At 36.7% G+C, this 23956-nt stretch overlaps 1 protein-coding gene and 1 pseudogene across 4 annotated transcripts; one reads left to right on the forward strand and one right to left on the reverse strand.

Annotated features, from left to right (window-relative positions):
- Nucleotides 1–980: 980 nt before the first annotated feature.
- On the reverse strand, nucleotides 981–16898 carry LOC109066045 (E3 ubiquitin-protein ligase RNF19B-like). Of its 4 annotated transcripts, none has more exons than XM_019083028.2 (10): nucleotides 16648–16897; nucleotides 13564–13954; nucleotides 11695–12155; nucleotides 9136–9338; nucleotides 8904–9051; nucleotides 7043–7205; nucleotides 6418–6532; nucleotides 4777–4908; nucleotides 3136–3400; nucleotides 981–2279 (listed from the first exon to the last, which is right to left on the reverse strand). In XM_019083028.2, the coding sequence occupies exons 2-10, from the start codon at nucleotides 13720–13722 to the stop codon at nucleotides 2084–2086; spliced, it is 1842 nt and encodes a 613-aa protein (XP_018938573.2). In that variant the 5' UTR covers nucleotides 13723–13954; nucleotides 16648–16897; the 3' UTR covers nucleotides 981–2083. The 4 variants fall into 4 exon arrangements, with proteins under 4 accessions (XP_018938573.2, XP_018938570.2, XP_018938569.2 ...); XM_019083025.2 differs by having other exon boundaries at nucleotides 981–2282; nucleotides 3136–3379; nucleotides 16648–16894; XM_019083024.2 differs by having other exon boundaries at nucleotides 981–2282; nucleotides 16648–16894.
- A 1103-nt stretch (nucleotides 16899–18001) lies between these two features.
- Nucleotides 18002–23813, forward strand: LOC109066044 (annotated as a pseudogene).
- Nucleotides 23814–23956: the final 143 nt, after the last annotated feature.

The raw sequence follows: 23956 nt of genomic DNA on the forward strand, positions 1-23956 counted from the left end.
GTACATTAACAATTGCTTTCAGGGAGTAATTGTTTTCTCCTTTCTTATATTTTATGTTTACGTTATAGTTCTGTACAATCAATGACCAATGCTGATTGGTTGTACATTCGTTTTTCTCTTGTTTTATCTTATGTTTTGTTAGGTTTGTAAGAAAGGGGTGATTTTGAATAGTCAACCCTGCTACTATGATTTATAACATTTGACTACTGAAAACTGAATATTTTGAAATTTCGGTATTAAATTAATTTTCTAATAAACTCCTTGAAGTGTCATGACCTTGAGCACTGATATAAACTGAAAGCACTGTTACTGAAATATACAAAAACTGATACACCATATATATATAAAAAGAACAAATGATTGGCAGTGACATAAGATTAATTATAATATCATATATATTATAATAATAGAGTTATTATTATTTGATGCCCATTGTAAATGTACTGTGAGGGTACAAGCTTGGCCACATTAAAAAAATTCATGATAAAAAAAACAACAACTTGAATTTACAGTGGGTTTACAACAGCAATATGCCTAAAATTTACCTTGAAATAGCTTATTTTTTATATAAAATATTTTATATTTAGATTAATTAATACATTTATTTATGATGTTGTTACTGTTCTGAACCAATTTCTAATGGACAATAAAATATTAAAATATTATCATCAACAAATAAAGCATCTTCATATTATGCCCCTAAACAAATGTATGGTCTAGTTTAGTTAGTTAAGGTATTCTGTTAAAAATCTGAATTATTTCAAATAACAGTTTTTGAAACATATATCTCTGAGCGGCATGGATTTCCTATTAGACTCCAGATGTGTTTTTAGAGGTGTAGCGCCCCCTGTCTGTGTCTTATAGAAATGCTGACAAAAAGGTTTAAATAGAAACTACATAAAACATAAAATAACATCCCACCAATAAATGAAAACGAAAAATATTGAACAAACGAGAATGAAACATAGCAATTCTCCCAGTCACCGTTCAATACAAATCTTTTTATTGACATACTGTTCCATTCATTGTTTCCAATCTGCAGTGCAGCTATGAAGGTTCAACTTTGGAAACTCCTGGAGGTCTTTTACACTTTAAACAGGGTTGTCCGCTGCTCATTTTTGAATAGGACAGGGGGTGAAAGTTTACATTAGCATTCTGAGTTCCTCCATTGATAAATGTCAAAAATACCAGTAGTCTAGACCTTATACAACTGTTGGCTCTGGGGTACCAATACAAGCCATTACTTAGTAAGCTGAAACTATCAGTGTAGATGTTTGAGATAAAGTGCTCTCTTTTACTGCAGAAATAAAGATCTAAAAGTGAACAGAGGCAAACAAGATCCTCAGTTTTCTGAGCATCATGATGTTTACGTTCCCTAAAATCATCAGTTTTAACCTAAGATTATCATAATCAAGACATATTAAAAAGAGCATGATGCTGAAGGCTAATTCTAGACAGATTTTGCTGCTCCTTTATGAAAATGCAGCAGTTATGTAAAAAAAAAAAAAAATTGCATATCCATATGAATGAATACCATGAGGGAAAAGCCCATTACCCAAGTTAGCATTAGCCTTGCAGTACAAGACTTACTGCATTTCACCATGTTGCTAGTCACATAACATGTCAGGCTAGCAACTGTGGCAGAATTAACCATGCTATTAAGCCGTACTTTAATTCTTTTTCCTTTTTTTACCCCCTATGGATAAGTCAGGGGATACAAACCATATGGTCATAAGATAAAAGGGTACAGCTAAAAGAAAAGCGAAGTGAATAAATTAAACAGACCAGCATCCAAATATGCATTGTTTCCTATAGAACACAGTATAAAATTGATTAGCACTCCTCAAACTCGTTGACAAACATGCGCTTGGTCATTTGAGTTTATATGATCGTCTTTAATCCCCTGCGTGGCATTTTGGCAGCTGCCCTGGCCTCTCATCTTCATCTCTCCCTCTCTTTTTTCTTTCACGCTCTCTGTGTGTTGGTTTCCATGTCGTTGGCTCTCTGTGTTTGCAGGCAGAGGCTGGAAGCACCCGGTGGGAGTGTAGGTGGGCTGTGGAAGCAGTGGTTTGCCAGGATTTGCTCAGACGCTGTCTTTCTCAGGAACTGACACGGGGTTGGTGCTCCCTGCCTGTTGAGAGGCACACAGAGGTTCACAGGGCTGGCTGAGCGATTCCACAGACAGGCTCTTGCTAGACAGAATACTGCTAAGACTTGGCTTCCGGCCGTCCCGTGGCTGGGCCTCGATCTCCACACGGACCTCAATATTAGTCCCTTCCCTGCTGTAAACAACAACACCACCAAAAACTTTAGGAAAAAAAAGAAATCCATGATGTCATTGATGGTGTGATTTATGCTCATTTTTTAAAACCCTATCTGATCATTCAAAAATTGAAACATTCAAAATGCAATTCTCACATGCAATAACTTGAATACACATATTTACATGATGATGAGCTATATTAAAAAACAATATTTCTGAGGAGATATAAATGTCTGGGCCATTTTGATATCATTGTTTAATTGGAAATCCTGAATAAAAGAACTAAATATTTGTAAAAAATAAAACCTTAAGTACTTTGGCATAATATCTTATTATTATTTCATAGAAAAGTCATTCAAAAGTTTGGGGTCAGTATTTTTTTTTTAAAGAAATTAAAACTTTTATGCATCAAAAGTGATAGTAGGCATTTATAATGTTACTAAAGATTCATGTTACCTTCTATTCATCAAAGAATCCTGAAAAGTAAATAAAATAAAATATGAAGCAGCATAACTGTGTTCAACATTGAAAATAATAAGAAACATTTCTTGAGCACCAAATCAGCACATTAGAATTATTTCTGAAGGATCACGTGACACTGAGACTGGAGTAATGATACTGAAAATTCAGCTTTGCATCACAGGAATAAATTACATTTTTAGAATATATTAAAACATAAAGCAGATATTTTACATTTAAATAATGTTTTACAATTTTACTGTTTTACTGTATTTTTATTGAAATACTTGCTGCCTTGGCCAACATAAATCTTACCCCAAACTTTTGAATAGTAGTGTATAGATTTGAACAGAACTGCTTCAATACTTGAATACAATACAATAATTAAAAAAAAAGTCATGAAATTTGCTGACCTCAGAGCAAATGTTTGTGTGCTGCTGAAGGCAAACTCCTCAACTACATCCACGTCATCTGACTGAACAACCCGCTCACTGCTATCAACATGTCCATCATTAGGAGGTTCAACTGAGCCCTTTGCTCCAGACTGGACCACACTGGTGCTGGGAAGCGGCATCACTTCCTCCACATTCACACTCACTTCCTGTACGCTTCCATCGGATAGAGCTGGGTTGGTCTGGCCGGTCCAGTGATCACTGACTACATGAGAAAATAGAAGATCTTCAAGAGAAGTTTAAATGTCATCAGATCAGGCCAAACTGTGAGCTTAATATTACAAAACTAATATTTCTACACTACAGTTACAATGTTTCAGATAAAAACTTGTACATAGTGATTAGCAATTTATAATAAAGTAGGATCATTTTCTAGCAAACAGTGTCATGAGTAAATGTATAGTGTTGGGTAAGCACAAGCAGCGTTGAAAACTGTAGCTTCCCAAGCTAAAAAAAATTATAATCTAAAGCTACTCTTTTAGACTAGTAAGCTACACATATCACTAACATGTAGCTGACTACCCTTACCAAAAAGTAGTATACTTCAAGTTTATTTTATTAAGTATACTTAAGTAAAGTTCAAGTATATTTTGACTTTTTGTAAGTATAAGTCAAGTATACTTAATTGTCATTATAAGTATATATCTTAGAAGTACATAAAGCCCATTTCTGAGAAGTACATAAAAAGTAAACTAAAAGTATACTTTCCTATTTTTTAGTTTAAAATAAGTATACTAATAGCACACTTGAATAAACTTATTTTTCGTAAGGGTAATGATAATTAGTTTTAGGTAGTTAAACTACAGCAAAGATATTCTTAATAGTAGTTAGCTAAACTTTAAAACACCAAGTAAAAGTAGCTAACTACAGTATCTGTTTAAGGTGGTTAAACTACAGAAAATATACTCTTACAAACAGTCAACCAAAAACACTAGCGAAAAGTAGCTAAACTACATAGAAGCTGTTCAGTGTGGTTAAACTGCAGCAAAGATACTCTATTAAATTAGTTTGCTACACTAAAAACTCCTATTAAGTAGTAGCTAACTACAGTAAATCTGTTTAAGGCAGTTAAACTACAACAAATATGCTCTTAGAAGTAGTTAGCTAAACTAAAAGCTAACAAAAAGTAGCTAACTACAAAGAAGCTGTTCAGTGTGGTTAAACTGAGGCAAAGATACTTTTAAAACTCCTACACTAAAAACTCCTAGTAAAAAGTAGCTAACTACAGTGAACCTACAGTGAACCTATTAAAAGTAGTTAAACTACATCAAAGCAACCCAACTAAAGTACTAGCAATAGCCAACTTCACTGAAGCTACTGTATGTATAGGGGGTAATATCTTTCTGTCTTTTTTTCTAACTTAGCATAAGTGTATCAGCCATATTTTTTTCTGGCACAAAAATAGGAATCTCAGTATTAAATGGCTAGATAAATACCATCTAATTTCAATACTGGATTTAAAAACAAAGCACTATTTCTAATGCAACTGAACTACTGTCAGGCTACTGAAAAAATACAGGTCGTTAAATTAGCAGTGGCACAACATTTAAGTTAACTGTAAATATATATTCATATAGGCAAATTTCAGGAAGTTGGACTCACAGTTGGCCAGATCTTCCAGCTGTATGTTCCGTACTTCAGGAGGTTCAGTTTGTGGCCTGCACCAGCCATTACGACACAACGACATGGGCACGACCCCGTAGACGTATGTCAACATTAGAGGTACCCCCACCCCTCAAGCACAGGAGATTTACTAAATTAGAATTAATTATAAAGGTATTGAAAGATTTTCATGATTATTAAATATCGAAAAAAAAAAACCAATGTACAAGAATACATAATAAAATACTCAAATCATAGACATATTTAGCTCAAAAGTAAACTTTTTTTTTTAGATGAATTATGTTGAAGAAAGAAAAAGGGCAAGAATGCACATAATAGCAACATAAATACACAGAGGCATAATGCTAGCAGCAAAGACAAGGACAACACACAATAAGAGAGACAAAAGGCCATGATCCTCCTGGTTCTGGATAAGAACAGAGTGGCATTGTTGATGGGGACATTGAAGGGGACAAGGCCCCTCTGTGGCTCTCCTGAGGAGAGGTCAGAGCTGCAGAACAGACAGGGCTATTCAGAGGGGAGAATGAGAGGGAACACAGGCTTTGGGTTTGTGAGGAGAGCACAGGGTAGTGAATGTGCTGCGCTCAGGACTTCACGCTATGCCATGGAGATCGCTCTGACATTTTAGTTGCACCCGGCTGCTGTAGTCTTCCCCTCCCCGCTCCAGCTCCAACAGGATTGCCAAAGCAGAAGATAGATGAGTCATCAGAGACGACTGGGGCAGTTGCCGTGTGTATGTGCGAGCATGAATGAAACAGCTGCATGCACATATGTAAGCTTAAATGCATGCAATATGGATGTTAAAGGATTAGTTCACCCCTCACAAAATATTGGTTGTTTACCCTCAAGTCGTTCTAAAGCCGTATGATTCTCTTGCTTTTGTGGAACATAAGAAACCTTTAATAATGGTCCAGTTGCTACTTTCCATACAATTACAATTAATAGAGACTTTTAAGTTTCAAGAACGTTTAAGCTTTATAACAGATGCAAACGCAATATGAAATATGCATAAAATATCATAAATGTGGTCTTACAAAATCATATGATAGCTTTGTTTGATTAACTGACTTAAGAATATGTTGTTATTCACCTGAAACATGATAAAAAGATCTGGCTTAAGAGAATTTGTCTTAAATTTCCAGTGAATGATGTCTCTATTTTAGCCTGTTTCTACTTCAGATGACCTTTTAGGCTTCACAGAAAAAAGTCGTACAGGTTTGAAATGATTTTTAGTTGAACTATCCCTATAAGCGTGCTTGTTTTAGGTTCTACCTTTCTTATTCAATGTCTCAACTGAGAGACAAATTAGCTTCATTTGTCTGAACTCATGCTAGAACAATCAATATGCTTTATTCAGCTTCTTTAAATTGACATAACCCAACAATATGACCACTAAAGTGCTCCTTGACTTCTTAATATCCCTATTCCCCACATTCATATTCAATAATATAAACACAGACAGACTTTTAGTGACAGTAGTGAATATTAAAAAGAAAGCTTTCCGCATTGTGTTAAACATATGCATAGCAGTATGTATAGAAGTAATAAGTACTAACCACAGTGTTTTACATGTTCATCATGTTATATGCAACCAGCAAGGTGGATGGATGATTTTCTTACCCACAGTAATGGCTGCTATGACTGGAGACACAAAAACAGACATCATGACCCCACTGGCCACTGTCAGATAATGTTTACTTCCTGAGATATTGTTTTTCTTACAGCGACCATGAACCTGGCAAGCAAACAGATACAAACTTAAAGTTTGTACAAGCATACAAGCATAAAACGTAAAATTACAAATGTCTTTTCACTTTTTTTTCTCACAAATTTTAATAAATGATGTTCATGGATAAAGCATTTATAATAAACATTGAGATATTCCATAAAATAATAAGAATTGTACATTTTGATTTCATGGTGATTTTAAAGAGGAAATATATCTGGTGTTGGTTCTTGGGGTCCTGAAGAGCAAAATGGCATCCATAAAATAATGGCACAGTGAAACTCTCTCTACCTTTTTTTGCAAACATTTTCTATATCACATTTACTGGCTGTTTGAAGGAGACAGGTCTGGTGGATTTACATAAATTTACATATATGCATTCGGCAGCACTTTTCTTATTATGAGCATTCAGCCAAGGGCATGACCTTGTCTTATTATCATCCCAGAGCTATTTAATGGTCACTGGATCCATTTCATCAAAGAGAGGACATAACAATGCAGCAAACTTTAGGTCTTTACCTTGCGGCCCATATAAATCGGGATGCCCACAATGATGACTGGTATCGCAATTCCTGCTATGAGTGAGATCACCACCGGAGCCCCGAGCAGCATGCCGACCTGCCACAAAACCTTGCGGGTCTGCGACCATGGCTTCTTTCCCCAGAAAGTGCAGCCTGAGGGACTGTGAGGAAGATAAATGAAAGTATTTTTCATACACTCACATAGCCTTGAAATGTAAATGACATGAGGTTAAAGATAAGACAAGGAATATTAGCCAGTAAAAGCCAGACACAGTCTCATTGAATCAATATTTTATGGTCTCATCCTCGATTAGCCTCATGCACCGCCTGATTGAATTACAATCATCTATGGTTAATGTCACTTCCTGTTCTGTTTTGTGTGGTAAAGTATTATATTTGAATACAACACTTTATTACTGATGAATGCTGATTAACCATCTTATAACAATAACCTTTGCGAAAAAGGTTTCGCGCATCAATGTTTACATATATAGCTGATAGAAATGCTAATTGTTGCTAAAATTTTGCAAGTGGCGACAATATTTTTAAATTTAACTTTAGTAAATACACTCTAAATGTTTCAAATGTCGCCTTTTTGTTGGAAAAAAAAGACTTTAACACGAATGTGGTGTCACATGACAAAATTAGACATGTGTTGTCTTGTCTTAAAGGGACAGTTCACCCAAAAATAAAAACATTTAATCACCATCATGTCATTCCTAACTTGTGTGACTTTATTTCTTTTGTGAAACATAACGAATTTATTTTCTCTTTTTTGGCATTTTTGCCTTTATTATGTTAGGACAGTTTATATCTGACAGGAAGTGAAGTGGGAGCGAGAGGGGGGCGGGATCGGGAAAGGTCCTCGACCCAGGATTCAAACTCGGGACACCCGTAGCACTATATTTTGAAAACATGAAAATCAAAGGTTTCAAAAGAACACTGACTCCCTGAAAAACATAAATAAAAAACTCAGACATCAGACATTTTTCAAAGTAATTTCTTTTGTCTTCCACATAAAGGCACACAGGTTTGAATTGACATGAGGGTGAGTAAAGGATGACATAATTATTTATGTATTATGTCATTTCATAAAAATCTTTCTCCGCCCTACTGGAGCCTAGCAGAATGGGGTGTTCAGTAAATTAAGAACCATGCTTCTGGCAAATCGTGGGGGTTGGGTTGCATGGAAAGGGAAATATGAACAGAGATTTGTACTGATTAATTGATGAAAGTCGGTGCTGGCTAGCATCCAAGAACAGAAAAATCTATCAGAAATCAGCTTTAGTGCATCGATAGCTCACTGAAACGGGTAGCAAAGTCACTATTTTAAAGATCAGATCTCTGAAACGGCTTAGCTTCTGCAAGTCAGCTTCTGATTAAGAGTAATTAAGCAAATCTGATCATCTGTAATGTTCATGAAGTCAGCAACACAAGCAACTTGGCACAAACTCAGTATTGTAGGAACAGAAAAACATATCTGGCATTCTTGTGCTGCAGAATTACCCCTGTTTAGCTTGGACTGAATGTGTCCGAGAGTAGCTTAATAACAGATCACAAACTTTGGTGACTGCTGGTGATGAATGTGGGCTATGCGCTTGCAGGCAAATTTCCTATATTCGGCAGTGAAAGCTCTGCACACTGGATAAATTCTCTAATTCTGTAATTAGAGATTGCACAATTGTCTACAGTAACTTAATCAAATAATAAATGCAGGCAGATTTAAAAGCAATAAGAGTTTCATTTACGCACACCCAAAGAGCAAATTCACGATCAGACCTTAGCCATTAGTCAAAGATCTGGCTACGTGCAACTACTCTAACTGTAACTTGATGACTGGGTGTATTGTGTGTGTGTACCTGAGGTAGTGCACATCAGTGATCTCCTGCATGCACAGCCAACAGAACTGACAAGCACACACTGTACAGTTCATTCTGTTGCAGCTGCCATCATTAGTCTTCATGATGTAGGCACCACATCGTGGACAGGGCTTGATCTCCTCTGCATCTTTAAGATTAAAAGCAGAGCAAACATCTTAGCTGGTGGACACCAAACAGATATTAGGTTAGTCCCTCAGTGTTTGTGCCATACCACCAGGCTCCTCGTTGAAGACGTAGAGCGTGGAAACATCATTGGCTCCTGACGTGTGGCGAGCGCGCTGACGCCTGGCTTGGTCACAAGTCTGGTCTGGGTGCCACAGCTGGCGGCAGTGGTAGCAAAACTCAGTTTCACAACCTTCCCGACCACAGCTCAGCTTGGGGCACTCGGCACAGCCGTAAGCTATCACTGCATAGCTAATGAATGAGAGAAATAAAATGAGGAGATTAATTAATTAACATTTACATTTATATTTATATGTGACCCCGGACCACAAAACGAGTCCTAAGTAGCATGGGTAATGATACATTGTTTGGGTCAAAATGATAGAGATTTTTCTTTTATGCCAAAAATCATTAGGATATTAAGTGAAGAATGTTCCATGAAAATATTTTGTAAATTTCCTACTGAAACTTAATTTTGGATGAGTAATATGCATTGCTAAGAACTTCATTTGGACAACTTTAAGGGCAATTTCCTCAATATTTAGATTTTTTTACACCCTCAGATTCCAGATTTTCAAATACTGTAGTTCTACTGTAGATCTCAGCCAAATATTGTTCTATCCTAACAAACCATACATCAATGGAAAGCTTATTTATTTATATTATGTATAAATCTCAAATTCAAAAAATCGACCCTTATGACTGGTTTTGTGGTCCATGGTCACTATATGATTTATAGTATGTATATAAATATATATTAAATATATTTCTTAAATATATAAATATAAATATACACAATACACACACATATATTATGTAAACACAAAGTTTTATTTTGCATGCGATTAATTGTGATTAATCGATTTGACAGCACTAATTAAAAATAATTAATAAACGTGAAAGCTCATATGTGGGAACTTCCGGGTTTACCATATTTGATTTACCGTATAGCACATATAGTGGTGGTGGCTACCGCTATCATTGTTTTTATTTTGCACCACAGTCGCAGTAGTAAAGAGAGAGGATGCTCTTGGGCCCATGTGGAGAGACTGCAGGTGATACCTAATACCATCTTCTTGACAAGAAATGGCAATCAGCCACGGGTTCCCATCACTAACCTGATCTGGTTACCATTACGAAACCTAACACAAGCCTAGAGGACTATACATAATGCACCACAGAGGAGCACGTGCTTCACGCTGCAGCGTGTGTGACACAAGGATTCTAGCAAAAACCAGCTTCACATGGTTTTTAGCTTGTTGACACTAGTTTAGATTAGGATGACCTAGTAGACCATTTTTGTCAAGCTGATTAGAGCTGATAGACCACCTTGGCTAAACTATGGAGAAACCATAGTCTGAGAAACTATAAGCAACTAGAAAAAGAACATGACCACAACTTTTTTGAGACATTTTTTTCCCCAGGAATACTCATTCTATTCAAAATAAAACTATTTCTTCTCACTAGCAATTATGTTTCTCGCAAGCAATTCCACTGAGTATGTCAGCAAAGTAATCTTAACCTACTGTGCCTAGAAAAAATAAAATAAAATACAGTATCCATACCATGAGTTATTGATAATCAGGTTTTTTATGTATCTGCCATTATTAGAAGCTTAATTGCTCATCCCTATTTTTTGTCATTGTCTGCTCACTTCAAGTTAATCTTAAACTCACAAAAATTTTAAAAAATTTAATTAATGACATTGTTAAATGTAATCTTTGCCAAATTTTCAAAATGAATATCCATTTTCATACCTTAAAATCTTATAATGCTTAAATTCACTTGTAGCTTTTAAAACAACTGATATAACATTTTTAGGTTTTAAATTATTTATTATTTTTTTTTCAATTATATTGTAATTTTTTTATTATTTAAACGAAATAGTATAGAATTTTAATATTGGCCATAGTGTAAACATAATTATCTGCCAGTATCAGCTGGAATATTACTTCTATAATCTAATGTTAAAATTCTAATTTATATTTCAAATTAAAGTTACAATCTTCCATGATAAATTCTTTGCACTTTTTTTCTACAACTTTTAAATTTAAATTACAGATTTAAAAAACTAAGCAAAAAAAAAAAAAAAAAATCTAAGTGTGAAAATGCCAGAAGCTATTATGAAATTAAGATGTTTTTGCACAGTAATATAATGTTGTTATATGTTAGAAGTTGTAATATGTTAAAATATGTAATTAAGTATTATAATAAGGGGTAAATCAAATGGTTTTAAAAATATTCCTCAATAATGGCACCAATATGTCGCTTCTGTGCTCTTCTGTAACTGTCTGGTTTGGGTTACACCACATTATTATTATTATTAATATTATTATTTGTTTATTTTTTTGTTTTTTCTTAAGTCTCGTTTATTTAAATGTTCCTTCTGTTCTCATGTTATATATGTGACCATGGACCACAAAATGTATACATCTGAAAGCTGAATAAACATGCTTTCCATTGATGTATGGTTTGTAAGGAAATGAAATTAAGTCGAAAAAATTAAGTTTTGATATATTTACGGTAAGAAATTTACAAAATATCTTCATTGGAACATAATGGATGTGCTTCATCATCATGCTGCATTCAGTCAGATTTATGTTCTAACCTGCAATCTGGCGCCGGGCACCAGCGCGTGTCTGGGTCAGCAGCCAGAAAGCGGCGCAGCTGAAACTCTTCGAAGCGCTCCAGCAGTGCACCATCATCCAGGATGGCACGGACATCGGGCAGAGCCAGAGCTTCAGGGCACTGCGGGCAGGCGATACCCACGCGGCTCTCTGAGATCTCGATGCGTAGGTATTGGCGCAAACAGTCGGTGCAGGCACGGTGCTGGCAGGAGGACAAGCGAGGGAAGTGGCCGCGTGGTTGACTCAGGAGGCAGAGCGGGCACTCGACCAGGTGCTCCAGCAGCTGCTCCTGACTGGAGGAGGACAAGGACAGTACACCCATTGAGCCACTGCTCCCACACTCCGCACCTCCCTCGTCATCTCCCACTCCACATCCTTCCCCTTTCCCAGGATCTCCTCCATCCCTACCGCCCTTTAATCCAACATCACTGTGAGCCCGGTCCTGAGAGGAAAGACAAAATGACTGAGGGCAGTAATGAAAGTTAGGGCCTTTCTCAGTCTAATGAAGATAAGCCACACTGTAAAAATTATTGTCATTTTAAACCTAGTCCAGAGCATTAAGAACCTCGGACTGGGCAGAAGGTTCACCTTCCAACAGGACAGTGACCCTAAGCACACAGCAAGAGTATCTTATAGACAACTCTGTGAATGTGCTTGAGTGGCCCAGCCACAGCCTGAGTTTGAACCCAATCAAATATTTCTGGAGAAACCTGAAAATGTGCGTCTCCCCCCATCCAACCTGACAGAGCTTGAGAGGTGAAGAGATGAGGAGAGGAATGGCAGATGACTGCCAAATGATGCTGAGCAAAGCTTGTAGCATCATACCCAAAAAGACTTGAGGCTGTAATTGGTGCCAAAGGAGCCTCAACAAAGTATTGAGCAAAGGCTGTGAATACTTATGTACATGTGATTTTTTTCCCTTGTTTTTTATTTTTAATAAATTTACAAAGATAACAAACATTATCATTATGGGGTATTGTTTGTAGAATTTTGAGGAAAATAATAAACTTCCAATAAAAATAAAATCCATTTTGGAATAAGGCCGTAACGTAACAAAATGTGGAAAAAGTGAAGTGCTGTGAATACTCTCCGGATGCACTGTAGGTATATTAACATTATATCAATTAAATAAAAATGAAAATAAAAGTTTTTACTGTAAATTTAAATTCAATCCATAAAACATAAAATGCTGCTACCATTATTTTTTCAGTGTAGCTTGATGAAAATTGTGTGTTTTATCAAATAATGACAGTCTACTCACTCTGTTTCTTGGCAAAAGGACAAATAAGACACTCCCAGTAAAACAAATGAGATAAAATGGTTTGGGGGAAGGGATATAAACGTCATAGATATAATTTTTCCAATCATTTTGAACACTTTGGTGCCCCACTGGAAGTGGTCCACATGCCGGCCTAAATGTCCAGTGTGGGTAGATTTATTTTCATTGCATGGAAAAGAGCAGCTTGCACATTTTGATAAATATTTCCTTTGGTGTTCCATGAGGACAAAGCCATACAAGTTTGACAGATGATGACAATTTAAAGTGAATGAATATGTGAACCGATTGGACTGACCAAATTTTTGACATGTGAGATTAGACTTTCTTTCTTTCTTTCTTTCTTTCTTTCTTTCTTTCTTTCTTTCTTTCTTTCTTTCTTTCTTTCTTTCTTTCTTCCTCGTTCAACAATCTAAGGGGGACTGACTGACTGGGCATGATGTTTCTGAAAGGAAGTAAGATGATAATGTGTCTACCAGGTGAAATGAAGCATTACACCAAACTGCTTACAGAATACTGAAATTAAACTGAAACATATGTACGGGTTACAGAATAAATGTAGATGTCGTCTTACTTGTTCCACATGCTCATGCTCATTGGGCGTGAGAGTAATGGCCACTTCCTCCTTGTTCAAAGTCCCGGTGGGCTTCTCAATCTTGGGGTCAGATTTGGGCTTTCGGCTGAAGAAGCTGAGAAAACTGAGGGACTGTGACTGCTGCTTGGGTCTCTTCATTGTACAGAGCTGGACAGTCCAGCCAAAACAGCATGAGCGGATCGGGCCCTTGTTTGTGTGTCTCTGTTTGTTGCTTATGGTCTGACACTGAACATTGGCAAAGAGACCATTGTGAGAAAGTACGAAAATTGTCCACAACAGAGTTCCCTGATCAAGGTCATCATTGTTTTCTTCTCAAATGAAATGTTTTTTTGTTCCTTCAGTTATCCAAAAGCACCACAAATGTTCATCCCTGAAAAGAAAAACATAAACAGAATTATGAGATGTGAAAGTAAGATTGTTGCAGAAAACATCTCCCAGTGCACATCCATTTAAAACTTTTTTTATATTTTTGAATTTATAAAAAAACAACTTATAAAAGCATCAGCCTTACAAACTATTTCCATCTTGTCCCTCACTTCCAAGCCAGGTGTGACTGATTAATAAGCTACAAACAGATGTTTCCAAAGACCTTGATTATTTCCTGGCTTGTATTCCACCCACACACCAAGACACCTGCATACTTTGACTAAAAGGGAGTTATTGTGCGCTATGGAGTAACGTAGCTTGTGGAATGGAGAAGTCTAAGCTCTATTTTATCTCAATACATGATCGTGTGAAATTAATCTCCCAACTGGACCACACAGTATTACACGCATATCAACAGTCAACATGTAATGGAGAAGGAGATGTCAGACAGACGATATATAGTCCAGACTGACTTCTTTTCCCTATGGAAGGATTCAGAGGCTCCAGTGTGGGGGATGGGGGTTTTACTTTCAATTCTTAATGCTACTCTCTTTGAAAAGAAACACTCTTGTGGAGAACCAGACGTGAAGATGGACAGTGATGCACCTGGCAGACACCACAGCAGCTAACATCATTACAGAGGAACATCACGTTCAAGCATTTAAAAATTGAACAGACATATCTAGCTTCAAAATCTGATCTCATCTGACCAGTGCTATTATTATTGTTAACTAACATTAAAACTAAAACTATTAAAAAATGAAAAGTGAAAGCTGAAATAATATATAAATATTAAAGGAAAAACTTTCTAAATATTAGAATTACTTAAATATTAAAATTAAATTTAACTGAAATAGGAAGGCTAAATAAAATGATTAAAAACTAATAAAAATGAAAAAAGCACAAAACAAAATGACTAACATTTAAACTAGTGTTAACTTAAAGTGAAAAAAAAGAAAATATAAAAAAAAAAAATCAAAATATGAACATAACAATCATACATAATCTATACTAAAATAACACTGCTTTTTGACAAGTTGTTCAGCTCTTTTGCTGTGTAAGCATACAAACCACTAAATAATTCAATGATAAAAAATAAAGAAAGAAAGCACATAATCACGAGGATCGATCTCGTTCAGGCATTACAAAGACAGCTTTGCAAAGGAAAAACATTCTGATGAGGTCTATCATTAAATCTGAATAAACTGCGAATTAAATTAAACATAAAAAGAAATAATATTAATATTTCATAATAATATTTAAAAAAATAAAATATTAAGCTACTTAGAAAAAAAGCAGTACTTTAAAGCATTATGGTCATTAGAAATAAAATCATCATATGACTTATTCTTCTTGTGGAAATGGGTCTTAATAATAAAACAACTACATTTCCTACACTTAACCTTGCTAAAAAACAATGTCGAGAAAATTGTTTAGAGGTACTTAATAAATCCCTGGGTTAAAAAACTCAAGATCCTCTAAAGATCAATATTTTGATCTCAGATAAGCAGCATCAGCCCCTTCTGGCAGCATTACGTAATTAAAGTGAGGGTCTGTGTCTTGTCTTAGACTGCCCCATTACTCAACAGAACAGAAACCAATAAAGAGGAAAGACATATAATATCAAGGTCATTCAACATACTGACAAGCAGGGTTTTAAAATGCACTGGACCAAGCGTTAAGCGTGAAGAAAGGGTTATACCGTTATAATGGAGGCTGTGGGAGTACAAAGCTTGATTTAAATGCAGTACATGATACATTAAAACTATTACAGAATGCATTTAGACATTCTGCTTTAAAATGATGTGTTAGGGCCAGACAACATGGCTCATCTAATTGCAAATCATTATTATCTAATATAATACTCAACAAAAGTCTCTTGCATATATGGAAAATAAATACTTGTATGATGTATATTGCAGTATCCCAGTGGGCCTCAGTGATGAGACAAAGCTCAAATGTGTTTTATAGCTTCTCTGGCCATAGAGCAAAATCCTGTGGCTGAGATCTTTGGATTGGCTTCGGTGTGTTTTCTTTCTCTCCGTTCCCAGGACTATTCCTGGACATGCACTCAACAGTTTTCTTGTTTAACCACACTAAGCAAAGTTGGGCAACAACTTGGCAACCCGAAAATATCAAAGGCCGATGTAATGCTATCATAGCTTTGTTTACAATTATATCAGGCTCTTTTGAAGAGGGAGGGGATCCCATTAATACCCTGACTGACTAATAACTCTCATCGGGAAAGCATCGTGGCAATACCGTTTAGGACACTATATGAGGACACACCTCCACATTTGGGCCGCGAGCGCATCAGTGATCCGGCATTTACACCAACTGATACTTTAATGATACAGTACGGACCTTTATTATACATGTAGCTATTTACGTACAGAATCACATGCACGTCAGACGACCTCTCGATTATGCTGAAATGTGTCTGTTTAGCGCTGCTTTAAATTTCATTCAGTAAAATTCGTTGTCTAAGAGCAGAATTTGTAATAATTAATCAGAAGGTCTGACCAGGGTATAACAGCACTGCAGGGAGTGGCAAGGTTATTACGTATTGCCGTTCACCCCTGCCAAATAATATACTTTTATGCTTAGATACAGCTTATAATAGACAAACGCAGGAGAAGAAAAACATCCTCTGACTAAAAGATAACGCACAATAATTTAATGAAATCGGTCTCTTACCTCCGCTCAGTGCGTTATCAGCTCAGCACCAGCGCTTGGCTCCTCCCACTGAACGGCTGAGGACTCGCAGGCTCTCGTGACTCCTCCCACTGCTGTAAAACGTCGCCTATTTGCGTGTCTTTCAGCGTTTTTCTGGACTCTGTGGTCCGAGATTCGCCGCATGACGTTGGCGAGGAGATCCCCCTGAACCCCGAGGTTCCCTCTTCTACACACCGGCGGCGCCTGCTGCTTGAGAGCTTGTAATGGCCTGCGGGAGAGAGAGCTGCCTGCTGCAGTGATCTCAATCGATGACATGACGTAAAATCACTTGCACGAAACACATTTAATGTCATTTGGTAATGAAAGAGTATCTGTTTATCTGTTTTTATTTGCACTCACACTAACAAACACACACACACACACACACACATATGTATATATATATATATATATATATATATATATATATATATATATATATATATATATATGTATATGATTATATATATATAAAGTCATATATATATATATATATATATATATATATATATATATATATATATATATATATGTATATATATATATATATATATATATATATATATATATATATATATATATATATATATACACACACATACATACATACAGACAAAAACAGATAAACTGATACTGTTTCATTACCAAATGGCATTAATATATATATATATATAATATATATATATATATATATATATATATATATATATATATATATATATATATATATATATATATATATATATATATATACACACACGTGTTTCATTCCCCTATATATATATATATATATATATATATATAAGTCAAATTAATTAATATATATATATATATATATATATATATATATATATATATATATATATACCATACTATATATATATATATATATACAGTATAAATGTACGCACAACTTCCTATAATAATTAATAATAATTAAGACGACAGCTTTGTATTATGGATTGTGGTACAACAGAGTTTTGCTACAGCAAGAATAGTATAGAAAGAAAATATTACAATATTGATGGTTGTTGCATAATAAGTATAGGCTAATATAATATAATAATGTTGTCATAATAATATAATAGGTAAGAATTATTCATAGTTATTGCGCCCACAAAAATGAATCAAAAGGATTTCCTTTATTTTAGTTACATTATCGTACAACATTCCATAAAAAAGAGAAATATAAAAATAGAGCAGCTCTACGTCCCCGGAAACGCGTAACTGAGAAAACGGATATACGCAAAGTAGCGGAAGAAAAATGTATACTTTGTTTTTTTTTTTTTTTTGATATAAAGTAGTACCAATGGATATAGCTCATGTTACATACTCTGATACAGTAGGTGGCGGTATGCACCTTTAAAAGTCATGGTTGCAATCTGCCAAAAAATGAAAAGAAGAAGAAGAAGAAAATGTATACAATCAATTAAGTTATGAAAAAAGAGCATTAATTGCCTTTCTTTGTGGTGGATGTGTTAGGGAATGGCGGACTGAGAGCAGGAGCGCTCCTCGGCGGGACTGTTATTTGACGTGTCAGGCAGAAAGAGCAGGTATATTTATGACATCTGCTGAGCTTGACAAGATAGCTGGAGTTGAGTTTTTAGATTTGTGTGGTACATATCGACTGAACAAACACACACAGGCTGGGCGGAAAGAGTCGTGCAGTTCAGAACACAGGCATGCATTCTGTCGCACTCCAGTTTAATAACGTTACAGCTTTTATTTGCTGTAAATGACGCAAGTCTAATTTATCTTATATGCCACTGTAAGATTAGCATGTTAGCTCCTAGATGCGCCATGTATCTGTTATATGGGTTGTGTTGACGTGCATGTCATTAACGTGTATTATGTCAATGCTTTTAAAGGATACTTTGGAGAATGAGTTGATTGTTTTCGAGGGAATCCAGAGGAGGTTGCAAATAAAAAGGCTACGTTAACTGGAAGATGCCAAGAAGAAAACAACAGAATCCACAGCCAGTCAAGTGTAAGCATGCGTTCTTTTCTAATATTATTAGCTAAATTATTTGAAACGTGTTTCATTCCCCTTATTTGGTTTTGGATGGTATTTACTAATTCAGAGAAAAATCACAGAAACTCGTCATGTGGTCTTTTTTTATCATAATATAAACTTGGACATGTCTGTCTAAAATCACTCAATGATAATTTAGCAGGCTCTTTAGTTACAGAAATTACACAGACACAACGACTGGTTGGTTATAGTATTATAATTAGTTTATAATTAATATTATAAACTATCTATTTATCTATCTCTCTATAAATAACTTATAATTATAAATAAATATTGCTCATTTTGTATTGAAAGAAACATAATTGCATAATTGCACTGCAATCTGTTTTGACTTTTGAATTGTGATTTCAGGTGTCAGACAAGCTGACCGGTAGATTCTTCTGATCATTATATGCTGTGTGTATCCAGTGTCCTTTATTTTAAAATGTATAATGTGACTAACTAACAAAAGTATGAGTTGTTTCTGTGTTTGTGTCAGATTATGAAGAAGAGCTGAATTTTGCAGTCTACACGGTGTAATTCATTTTAATATTAGTTCATTTTAAGATTTTTAGTCTTAGCTGGTAAATTAATTAATAATATTTTACTTGCTGCATTGGTTGTTTCTTTGTGTCGCCTTTCTTCTTATAAAGTTGTGATTATTTTCAGTCTCGTCCAGCAGATGTCAGTAAAATTACAGTAAAGCCCCAGAACCCGTTACTGGCCAAGTCGATTCTTCATGATTGGCTGTTTCCTTAACTTATTTTCCTTTTTTGTTACATGAAAATAACATTAAAACTGTCTTTGAAAAAAATGTACATTGACTTCTTTGTTTATTTTTAATGTTTCTATTCAGATATTAATATACCTATTGTTTTTTTTACCCTTGTATTTTTTTTTACCTTGTACATTGTAAAATATGAAAATCCATCATTAAAAAAGTTATATAAATAAAACTCGCAGTGTGATGTCATTTCCACTGTGACTAGCCATTTTGCCACTAGTAAAGATGAAAGATAAACTTCTTTCCTGTCAAGCTGTAATTTTCATTATGCCAAATATTGTGTGAAAACTGATTTAGTTTAAGTAATATTATTTCATTCAGAAAATGTTTCTAAAAAAAAACAATGCATAAATTGTGACTTAGTTGAAATAACAGATTGAATAAACTGTTATTATATTATTTTTACTATATAAAAAAGAGCTTATAGTTGATTAAACACCCAATTCCAACACCCAATGGTTTTGAGAGTTATATTTATTTTAATTAATGATTAGACCAATTATTAATTATTACATATGAACATAATTCCACAAGATGGTGTGCAGTAAATCATCTTGTTTGTATAATAAATGTAAGATTCAGCATGACTTAAAAAGCTTACACCTGCTTGTATGGGCTTCATATGGATTAAGGACATAGTTTTACATCCTTTGCTTATTATTGTTTTTTACTTTTTAGATTTTGACTTTGTTGTGTAAAAAAAAAAAATATATATATATAATAAATCATCATATCAAAGACAAAAAAACACTGAAAAATTAAAAAGATACAATAAAAATGCACACATACAGACAATACCACCAGACAGACCAAACAGACATTATCAGTAAGATAAGGAGAAGAAATGGCACACAGAGACTGTGTCTATTTTGGGTCAAGTTGCATGATCTTTCAGTGTTGTTTTTGCTATTGCTGCTGTATTTGACCATGACCCTTTGCTTTCAGTGGATTCTGAAGATGGTTTAGGCACTGTACGTCCAGCAAGCCTTACCTTTGAGAGCGACTTTCTCCTGGGACAAGAACTCGAGTTTTCAGATCCTGACAATGACAACAAGATCATAGGCCTTGAAAAGTTCTCAGGTGAGTTTCTAAGTTTAACTATGGTAGGGAACATTAAAGGGTTCAGACTGCCATGGAAAATCTGGAAATATTGAGAAGTTGTCGATTATTCATTAAAAGTCAAACAATCATAATTTTACATAGAAATTTCTTGTGAATATATATTTTTTTAATTTTAAAACATTTTTAATTGCTTGAAAATAACTTATATGATGGCTACTGCTAAATCTTGAGGATTTTAAACATGCTTTAGTTTGCTATATTGCTGGCATTTATTAGGATACATAATGTGCTCTATATGGGACATTAACTGCAAAGACTGACTTGTAATATTAGTGCTATTATGCAAAAGTGCTGCATTTTGTCTGTCTGCAAGCAGTGTGATCTTTCATGTACAGATGGAAGAAGTGAGCCTACCGTTCTGGAAAATTTCTCTGGTTTTGGGCATTCTGACAGAACAGTACAATTTCAAAATGGCAAATCAGGAAAAAATACACTGTGCCACCACTATTATATAAGGGTCATCAAATCAAGACAGTCATCACCATCAAGGACACATTATAATAAGGCATTTAGTCATCATCATCATCATCATCATCTCCTCTCAGGGTCTTTATCATAGTTGTCATCATCATCACCATCATCATCACCACCATCATCATCATCATCATCATCTCCCCCTCATCATCATCATCAGCAGGACCATTATAGTCATCATCATTATCATTAGGCTGGGTAATCATCCACCTGGGGTTTCTGAAACGGGCGATATAAAGGCCCGTTCAGACTTCAGACTCACACATTTCTCCAAATTGCATGTGCATGAGGAGCTTGCAGAAGGAAAGCAACGTTTCACAGGAAAGACAGTGAGCAGAAACACTATATCCTTGTGTTTTGTTGGAGTACCACCTTTTATTTGTTGAATTACTTAACGTTGTTCACTGGCTTAGGGGGTAAGTATAAACGCTAACTATTTTTCCTATAACTTCAGCTGTTGCTATTTTGTGCAAAATTTGTACTTTTGACAACTGTAGATGCATGTGATCTTGTATAAAGGTTTACGTTTTTTGTGTGAGCATTTGTCTTTAGTAACTTGTGATAATAACATATAAATGTTACCATCGACTTATACTGAAAATTTTATCAGCCGTAAATTGTATTCGAATGCTTGCACACTGTCTGAGATTGCAGAATACATATCTATACAGCAGCATAATGTAATGCAGTTTCCTGCTGTGGTCCTGTACAGCCGACATCAGTCTGCCTGGCTTCCCCCTGGGAGACGAGGAGAGCTCCCCCTTCAGCCGCCTCAGTATGGAGAGTGACGCCGATGATCTGCGTGCGACCGAAAGCGAGCGTGAAGAGAGGGTTTCTGAGTCTGCCTTTCCCTCTTACCTCTCTTGCAGGGGCTGTGGTCAGCTCCTGGAAGACCCCCTGGGACCCGGCATGGACTTGGTGGGGCCCTTCTGCATGCGCTGCTGCAAAGGGAATGCGGATGGCGTTGTGGACAGGAAGCTCTGCTCGGGCTTAGGCTTACAAGCGGAGTCTAGAGGGGGAGGGAATGAGGGTGCTGGTGGTGAGGATGGTTACCTAAAGCTCCACTCATGCACACTCTGTGGTTTCACGTCACGCTACACTAACCACGTTAAGAGGCACATGAAGACGCACAATGGCGAAAAGCCGTACGGGTGTCCGCTGTGCTCCTATGCATCAGCACAACTAGTAAACCTGCAAAGGCACTTGCGCATACACACTGGGGAAAAGCCCTATAAGTGCAACCACTGCACGTTTGCGTGCAGTTCCTTAGGGAACCTGAAGAGGCACCAGCGTATGCATGCAGTTGTAAGCCCGGGTCAGAGTGCCCTTCAGCCAATAAGTGGCAACGGTTTAAACCACATTACCCCGGGGTCAGAAGGAAAAGGAAGTGGCTCCTGCCCCCCACCGAAGGTAAGTAAGGTTCTGCTTTACCCCCTGAGGCTGATGATACACGGGGCAACTTTGGGCAATATTGCCATCAACGGGCAACCAGATGAGATACAGGGCCCATGACCGATCTAAAGTATCCAGATCCAAATTTGTTACCCATTCTCAGTGGAAAAGTACCCAAGCGACATTGCTCAAAAAAAGTTGGCCAGCAAAGTTGCTCAAAAAGTTGCCCCATGCATCATCAGCCTAAAAGAACATAGAAAAGAGAGTTTTAATTCAAAATCATTCAGTTCCAGGTGCTGTGCAGTCTGCCCCCCGACCTCACATGGGAAGGGGTGGGAACTACTTGCACGCCCTTGATGGCCTCAGGCTTGTGCAGCAGTCATCAGCAGGAGTGTTGCAGTCAGGACAGTCTGCATCTGAACCTGCCTCCTTGCCCCCAAGGTTCTTCCCCTTCACTTGTCGGCTGTGCGGCATGGCCCTGGATGACGAAGACGGATCCTCGACCCAAATATGCGCAAAGTGCACCCTGGAGATGCTAACTAAGGACACACCCGGATGCCCCGCTGAGCGAAGGGGACAAGGTCTACACCTGTGCTGCCTGCCCCTTCCTCACCCACTACCCGAACCACCTGGCCCGCCACATGAAGACCCACAGCGGAGAGAAGCCATATAAGTGCCCGCAGTGCGAATACGCCTCTGCCCACTTCGACAACCTCAAGCGGCACCATCGAGTACACACTGGTGAGAAACCCTACAAGTGCCACCTGTGTGACTATGCCCTGTGGCAACCTGGCTAATCTAAAGAGGCACCAGCGGGTGCATTCGGGTGCCAAACCCTTTCAGTGCACCCTCTGCACACTACAGCTGCAACCAGAGTATGAACCTGAAGCGGCATATGTTGTTGTTGCGGCACACAGGTGAGAAAGCCCCATAAGTGCCAAGAGTGTGGCTACACCACTGGCCACTGGGACAACTACAAACGACATCAGAAGAAGCACAGCCTCACTACAGATGGCTGGGCTAAAGTGCAGATGCCTGGAAATGAGGAAGAGGTGGAGGACGAGGAAGAGGCATAGCCTCTTATTGCAAGACAGTCGTCCATATGAGATTTTACTGTTACTGCATAAGCTTGTGTTGGTTGCTCTTCTTTTTTCTTTGTGCCCTCATTTATTTTGAAAGTAATTTTTTAGACATTTCTTGGATTTGTCCACAAGCTGCTACATGAAGTCATGCACAAATTAAAAGACAGTTACCTGAATGTCCTAATGCAGCGGTTGTCCAGTCCCGCTCCTGGAGGGCCAACCTTCTTGCAGACTCTAAATACACTAAACACACCTGAAATGGCTAATTAAGGTCTTTAGGATTACTTGAGGGAGAGATGGTTGGCACTAAATTCTGCAGGAAGGTGACTCTTCCTCAAAGAGCTCCCCCAGGAGCAGGTTTGGACACTCCTGATTAATGCCTTTGAACAAGGCAGTTTGTGTTACACAAAGTTCTCTAAGAGTGTT

This window comes from Cyprinus carpio, chromosome B20, assembly GCF_018340385.1.
Source record: "Cyprinus carpio isolate SPL01 chromosome B20, ASM1834038v1, whole genome shotgun sequence".
Taxonomy (NCBI): domain Eukaryota; kingdom Metazoa; phylum Chordata; class Actinopteri; order Cypriniformes; family Cyprinidae; genus Cyprinus; species Cyprinus carpio.